An 8,053-nucleotide genomic window follows, 5' to 3' on the forward strand; every position below is an offset into this window, starting at 1 on the left:
TTTATTCAAGGCTTGATTGGATTTATTAATTACATGTTGAGTTAAATGCTGCTGACAGTAAGTTTAATGTTCATTAACATAAAGTACTGTCAATATTAAAATGAAAATATTACTCTTTATTAGAAGTCTTAATCTGAAGAGTTCATGTCTTTCATTTGAAGGAAGTGATATTGTGTATATTTCCTTAACCAAACCAACCAAAGAGTGAAGATTGTCCCGCGCATCATTTGAAGCTGAAGCAGGCCTTTTCAAGTTTGGGCAGGAGTTGTTAAGTCTCACATAACTTTACACACACTGTTCTGCACATGGTGGATCATTGTGGGAGCAAATACTATCATACTGCAGGCTTGACGATGAAACTAGTGTTTGATTGGCTGAGTGACTTTTTCAAGGCTTGAAACCGGCTTGTTCCTACTCGTTGCTGGTTGCGACATAAAGAGGGCTAGGTTGCTTTTTTGGAGCTTTTCCGCAATTATAAAGTCTGCTGGTTTATCTGGAAGGAATGTGAGTATTGTTTAAAATACATTGTGCTATATCCCCTTGAGCGCTCCTCCATACACTCCTTCCCACTCAGTAACACAAACACAGGAGCAGAACATGTTGTGAAACACACCAGGTAACCTCCACCATACCGTCTTAGTATAAAATGAAGAAGAAGTAGAAGCATTTTTGTAACTTTTTGATAACCAACCATCAGCAGGTTTTCACAAAAAGAAGCCTTGTTGTCTACAAGATTCTAGGAGTGTGTTAGGAGAAGTGAACTAAAAGTTGTCTTTGGGTGGTGAAGCAGCTGGTCATGCAGGTGGAAACATAGCTGACTCTGTGTTGATATCTTGTTTCAGGTGGAGAGCTGTGAAAGCAGCTCTCCCAGTATGGACGAGGTGTCGCTGAGTGAGTTTGGTGAGTGGACGGAGATCCCCGGTGCGCATTACGTCATTCCTGAAGGTTTCATGAAGATCGTGGAGCTGCTGGCCCAGGACATCCCGTCCTCCACCATCTGCCTTAGCAAACCAGTCCGCCGTATCCACTGGAATTACTCCGCCCAGCACCAGGAGGTGATTGCCAAGCCCAGCGACAACAACACAGACAACAACCATAACGAAAACCACCACAGCTGCCAACCACTAGATGACCCTCTGATTCTGGGTCGCCCCATCTACGTGCAGTGTGAGGATGAAGAGTGGATGGCAGCAGACCACGTGATCGTCACGGCCTCTCTGGGAGTCCTGAAGCAGAACCACGAGATCATGTTCTCGCCGTCTCTGCCCGAGGACAAAGTGCTCGCCATCAACAAACTGGGCATCAGCACCACCGATAAGATCTTCTTAGAGTACGAGGAGCCTTTCTGGAGCCCTGAGTGCAACAGCATCCAGTTTGTGTGGGAGGACGAGGCTCAGCTAGAACAGCTAGTCTACCCAGAGGAGCTATGGTACAAAAAGATCTGCAGTTTCGACGTCCTTTACCCGCCAGAGCGCTACGGCCACATGCTGAGCGGCTGGATCTGTGGGCAGGAGGCGCTGTACATGGAGCGATGCGATGACGAAACTGTGGCTGAGACCTGCACTGAGCTGCTCAGGCGCTTTACAGGTGAGGACACAGAGCTGCATGGTGGGTCAAATTATCCATTATGCTTTCAGACATTCCACATGGTCTTTCCAAGTTATCAAGTTGTCCTGCAATGATCATTTGTAATCCTCGCAGGAAATGGGTAATTTATCTCATCTTTTGGGGCAAGTACACAAACTCTGGTTATTTTGATCTCTTTGGTTCTGCATGTTCTATGCTCCTAAAACAACACTGAGCATAAGCATTTGTCCACTGTTTTAGGATAAATAAAGGTTGTAGGCCAACCAACTGAGAAAGATCCATGAATCAGCCTAAAATAAAACCATATTAAAGCTTGCCAACAACATTTTGTTCAACCCCAAACAAGTGGATCCAAATTGTAACCACCAAACCTGAGCGGCAGGGTTCAACATTTCAGTGAAGTCAGACTGAAGCACGCTCGATCCCATCACTAAATATGGAGCCTTTAAAAGTCCTGTAAAGGGTAAGAATACTTTGTGCTGTAGTTGTAATTGTTTATTTATTTGCTGCAAATGGAGCTTCTCTGGCGGGATAAAATGTCAGAACGTGTCTGACTATAAAGTGTCATCTGATAATCATGTTAATGAGTTAACACTGTTTCTTTCAAGGAAGCGTTTGTGACAGTTCAAGGTTATTGTAATGACAAGATTTCAACGTGTCTCAATAATCCCTTTTTTTTATTCATGAAAAAAAAACCTAGATTTCCTTCAGCTGTAGTTACACTTTGTCTTAGAGTCAGTAATCTTAAACTAACACAGTGTCTAAGGCTAAGCCTGTGTGCTCAGTGACTCACAAACTGGGCTTGGGTCATTGCATTTCATACAAAGGAAATGACATAAGCTTCAGCTGTGACGTCAATAGTTTTTTTTTTTTCTTTCTCTTTTTTTTATTCATGGAAGCACAACAAAACATCAAGCGTTAAAAATGTGTTAGATAACAAGGTGAAGAGGTCTTCAACTGTGACAAACATACACACGATGCATTTCCTATGTGGTTGATTCAGTGTTGACATTACAAATGATCTAAGGACGATTTTAACCTGAATACAAATATTTGGTGCAGAAGCATACATTGTCAGACATGAGTGTGCATGGACTCATGTTGGAGCGTTTGGTTGCAGATTATGAGCGAGCGGATAGAAAAGGCTCAGATTCAGATTATTACTTGGTGAAGTGATTGCCTCAGAAATAGGTCACAGTGTGAGTACAGAAACAGTGACAGTCATGATGAGGTCAGTGGACGTCCTATAGATGTCGACTGAAAAACCACACACACAAACATACGCTTTGCTCATTTAGGTCAGAGGGCTTTAATCCCCTCAGCTGTTGTTTAATTACATACAGTATAGACTCACTGGAGCCACAAGTTAATTGTTGTTGGCAGATTGGAAATCTCCAGTTTAATAATACGTCTACTCAAAATCATTTAAACTGGTCTGTTTCAGTCATTTATTTGATCATACACTCTGCATGATTGTCATTGTCCCTGCACTGATTCGCTGTCCCTCCATCTGTCCACAGGAAACCCCGACATTCCAAAGCCCTGGCGCATCCTACGCTCCTCGTGGGGCAGTAACCCGTTCATCAGAGGCTCCTACTCCTTCACCAGGGTGGGCTCCAGCGGGGGCGACTGTGAGAGGCTGGCCATGCCGCTGCCTTACGCCAATAGCACCAAGGCACCGGTACGACAACCACATCAGAACACTAAATATCTACCACATAATCCAACAAAGTAGTGACACACATGTTGATACTGGTTTTTGTTATTTGTCCTCCAAGTTCTGTTAATGACTTAAAGAACTGCAATATATGCTATATATTTAGATTTTTTAATAACATACTGTATATTGTACCATTTTTAAGTTTGTTTTTGCTAATTCATGTTGTTTGTACATTTAGCTGTGGAAAAGCTAGAAAATAGAGTCTCTGCTTGTGTAAACTGAATCAATGAATAGAAGATTACTGGATGAAAACAATCTGTTTCCTCTAATTATTTGAGACTTTTAGATGAATGTGCAATTCCACATCCTTGCTATGAAATGTTATATATTTAAATATAGCGCTCTTTGTAGACATTGTGAGCTGTAGCTTCCTTCACTGCTGTACTGTACTTTTGGTTGTTTACAATCCCTGTCCTCTCTCTTGAGAGCATCTGGCTAATGCGGCCATGTCATCGTGACCACGTTACATGACGGCTCACAGAGCAAATACAGCTGGTGTGTGTGTGCGTGTGTGTGTGTGTGTGTGTGTGTGTGTGTGTGTGTGTGTGTGTGTGGGAGGGGGAGGGGCGGGTTTTGAGAGCTGAGTCTTGGCCGAAAGTCTAGACCATGAAACCTGAGGCGTTCTGGGTGAAGGTGGTAAGGGAGGGGTGGGTTCATGTGATCACTTGACACTGCTGGAGGAATAGCATGACCCCATCATTGAAGTCCTTCAAAGGTGTCAGCCTGAAATCTTCAGTCTTGGATTACTGAAGCCTTTGAATGCACAGAACTAACAAGGAAATCAGAGACATAAAGATGTCACCACTTTTTTTTTTTTTTTTTTTGAACCTTTCATCTCCACTCATTTTCCCTTTCTTCCTTCCTCAGCCTCTTCAGGTCCTGTTTGCCGGAGAGGCCACCCACAGAAAATACTATTCCACTACTCATGGTGCTTTGCTGTCAGGACAGAGAGAAGCCACTCGCCTGACAGAGATGTACCAGGACTTTCACAGAGCAGACACCACAAAGCCTAATCTGTAAAATAAACCGAACCTCTGACTAGTGAAAAAAACAAACTTTTGAGTTTAGCACTTTTTATCTTGATGATTAAGTTATACTTAGAAGCACAGCTTGGGCATTAATACACTGATAACACATGAGTATTGTTTCTATCCTATTGTAGATTTAAATCATGCCACAGTTTATTTGAGAAGTACTGTTTAAGAAAGTTGCCAATGGTGCTGTCATTTGTCGTCGTCCTCATTCTGTCATTTTTTTTTTTTAATCAGTAATTTAATGTTTATAACAGCAGCATCTGTAATTTAACTTGTTTTTTGTAAGTGCCTTCTGTTCATGTCATTTACAGTTAATGAAAATACTAAATAAAAAGTTATATCATGATCTAAATAGAATGGATTAGTCTTTATGATTTGTTAAAGTCAGATATTTGCTCTTGATTCACTCTTGTCGTCCTGGATGTTTTCCAGGAAAGTTTAACAACGCACAGAAGATGTTTCCATGCTTTCATCATTTTAAGTGGTTTTAAGTCTTCTAGAGGAAGGAAGACAGTAAGTGAAGAGAAGATAAAATGTTTTGGAGACACAGTGCTGTGCCAAAGTTACAGATGGTGTCACCCTTACCCAGTCTTAATTTCTGTAGAATTATAATCCTTGTTTAGGTGACACCTCGATCAGGCTCTCATTGGGAGAGGTTTAATTAGCAGCAAAACAAAACGTATTGCACTTTATCTGCTGGAGCAGCAGGAAGCTTTTCATTTCCCCTGCTTGAAAAAGTGCATTAAGGTCAAGGACCTGTGTAGGTGAAACAGGGACAGAGAAAGATAAGGTTTGTAACCAACACTAAGGAGCAGTACTGCAGTCAAGTGACGCAACCATTCAGTGCCAAGGACACAGCAGTGAAACTTTCTCTCAACTTGTTGCCAACTATAAATATCAAGGAGCATCAGATGGTGAGAAGGAACAGAAAGAGCAAAGTTTTAGTGTGAGAACAACAAGTTTGCAAAGATTTTACAAGCCAAGCACTTACAGACATTGCCAGAACAGTGTATGTATCTCAGCTTCTGATAAAGGGATGATAACAGGTTTTTTTTAAAGAGTATTCAAAACTTTGGAAAGAAAGGTCCTGTGTTTATTCAAGGTTCACTAACATGGCACTTCTGTTTTACCAGCCTGATAAGACATAAAGGACATCTGCATAAAGTACATTCAAAGTGTGCTCACACCTGGAAAAATGTTACATTTATTTTGTTGGTAGTCAAAAAACCAAAGAAGGCAAAGAGAAGAATGAATCTGTAGGACTGACTGTCACACACTGCGTATCATTTTCTGTCAGTTCACAGTTACAATGATATCTTATAATTTAAATTCTAAAACACTATAGGAAGCAAACTTAAAGGTCACATATTATACTCCTTTTCAGCACGGTTAGATAAGTGTCATAGCTCCTCCTTGTTGTAAATCCACTCCGATCCTGTATCTTATCATGCCTATTAAACCCTCTGTATCAGCCCTTCTCAGAACAGGCTGTTTCTGTGTCTGTAGCTTTAAATGTAAATTAGCTGTGTCTGATGATGCACCTCTCTGGACCGGCTTGGTTGTCTTGTTCTTGCTCACTCTGCGCCCAATTGTTTATAGTAAGAAGGAGGACTCTGAGGGGAGAACAAACACCTTGCTGTGGGAGTGTCACCCACCTGAGGGAGGGGTTACTGCCTTTTGTGATGTTTGAGGGGATAATCTCTAAACAAGCTGTTTGAGCACACTTTTTCTGAAAAGTGAAGCAGGGAGAAAAAGGTAAGGATGGACCTTTCCCATAATTTTTTTTTTAAAGGACACAAAATTAATGGTAACGTGTATTTTGCACAATTTGTGACTTTTAGAATATTATAAAATTGTGAAGCAGTCTGTATATTCAAAGGTCAGATTTGACTGAAATATGTTTGAATGTTCCTCAGTGAAAGGTTCTGATTTGTAAAAAATAGGAAATGTAGGGGGGTGCATTGAGATGATTTATACTTCTGAAAGTCAGACGTGTTTCTGAGGATAGTGAACTCCTCTTTCCCCTCCTCCTCCTCCCATAGACTGTAAAAAGACAGAGAGGGAAACTTGGGGACAAAATGCTGGCTGGAGGCCCAGTCAAGCTGGGGAATCCTCTAAAAACAAGAGGCTCCAGAGGCCTTCACCATTCAGCTAAGGCTGTTTGTTGTTTCACTGTTGGGGTGAAACAGGAAGAGTATTACCTAACCCTGAGGAAACTCTTTTCAAATGAGGACTTGATGTTCTCTCAGGTGGCCCTCAATGACACATCCCTCAGTTTGTGAAGTCTATAAGGCGTTTTTGTCTTTTTTTTAAAAGCCGCCCTCTAATCAAGCACAAGCCCAATCCAGTCTCATTGCAAACAAACCTAATGTGTTTGGAATTGGAAGCTGTATCTGTTTGTTCCACTAGGGGGCAGACCAACCTAACAAGCCCATAAATACAGTCTATTAAGCCCCAGGCAGCTGAAATGTGAAATATTTCAGTGGTCGTGGCTGACTAGTTAAATGTTATTAAAGCATCCAACATTAATGAAGATCTTTTTGCAGACCGTTTGAACCTGATAGAAGTACTTGATAAGTATTCCTCCTATAGCCTTTTAGTTTATGAGAATAACATATCTGTCATAGTCCCCTTTAAGTGTGGAATGCGCTTCCTCCAAACCTGAGATTGGTAGACTCCTGTGAAATTTTTATGGGGAAGTTAAAAACACTTTTATTTAGACAGGCTTTTGATTGACCAGTTGCTGTTTTATTCTACTCTGCCTACAAAGCACTTTGTGATCTTTTATCTGTGAAAGGTGCTCTATAAATAAACATTACTTACTTACTCACTTAAGTTGCTAACTTTTGTGCTGACGGCTAGCTTGAATTTTCCTCGGGATAAATAAAGTATCTATCTATCTAGCATAAAGTGTTTTATCAGCACTTTTTGGACTGCTGCTGAACTCTGTGATTGATGAAAGACTTGAGAAGACAAATATCTAATCTGGGTTCTCTTTCATAACTTTTTTTTAGCTCATCAACAAGCCCAACTAGTAAAACGTGTCTCATCATGGAAAAGGGAGAAGTAGGCCTAAACATGCCAAGTATAACTAAACCACGTATAACTTTTTTTTTTTCAACTTGGAAGTGAAGTCACTTTTATCTTTGATACTTTTATTTATTACTGACAATTTAATTGTCAGAATTGTTTTATGTTGCCATGGAATTTCTTGCTAAGTTGTAATTGGACAGACGATCCTGGCATTTCTTTTTTTTTTTTTTAAGTAAGGGGCAGGTAAAAAAACGATTTATTCTTCTCCCTGTTCTTTTACGAACATTATAGGATTGTGAATAATTCCTTTCGTGGTTTGTCAGACTTCATCTGCCAGATACTTATTTTGTTTTAGCCAACCCAAATAAGCATTATTTAATAAAATTCTATTTATATGCATCCAACTTGTGTTATTTGACTTTCCCATGAACTGTCAATATTAAGGTCTTTCTTGAGAACTTATTTTGATAATATAAATTCATACAGCCCATCATCTATATATATTTATAAATGATTGTAAAACGTGTTAGGACAGTCGCCAACATGCAAATACAATTTAAAACTTGTTTTATTGATGATAACAAATGAATAGAAAAGGGTTGGAAAACATTCCCATCTATTACAGTCACTGCAGAAAGCTGAGAGTCGTTTGGGAACGTTTTATTCGGCAACAGAATTC

The 8,053-nt window shown here is 40.3% G+C and overlaps 1 protein-coding gene across 4 annotated transcripts in view; it reads left to right on the forward strand.

The window, feature by feature from the left end:
* smox (spermine oxidase) overlaps nucleotides 1-4,698 on the forward strand; it is a 32,637-nt gene extending 27,939 nt beyond the window's left edge. For all 4 annotated transcript variants that reach the window (XM_079337514.1, XM_079337513.1, XM_079337516.1 and 1 more), the window contains 3 exons: nucleotides 843-1,587; nucleotides 3,108-3,268; nucleotides 4,175-4,698. In XM_079337514.1, coding sequence (XP_079193640.1) covers nucleotides 843-1,587; nucleotides 3,108-3,268; nucleotides 4,175-4,327 — 1,059 coding nt within the window. In that variant the 3' untranslated portion in view covers nucleotides 4,328-4,698. The remainder of the gene's footprint in view (nucleotides 1-842; nucleotides 1,588-3,107; nucleotides 3,269-4,174) is intronic.
* The last annotated feature ends 3,355 nt before the right edge of the window (nucleotides 4,699-8,053 follow it).

The sequence above is a fragment of the Symphodus melops genome (genome assembly GCF_947650265.1).
Source record: "Symphodus melops genome assembly, chromosome: 2".
Taxonomy (NCBI): Eukaryota; Metazoa; Chordata; class Actinopteri; order Labriformes; family Labridae; genus Symphodus; species Symphodus melops.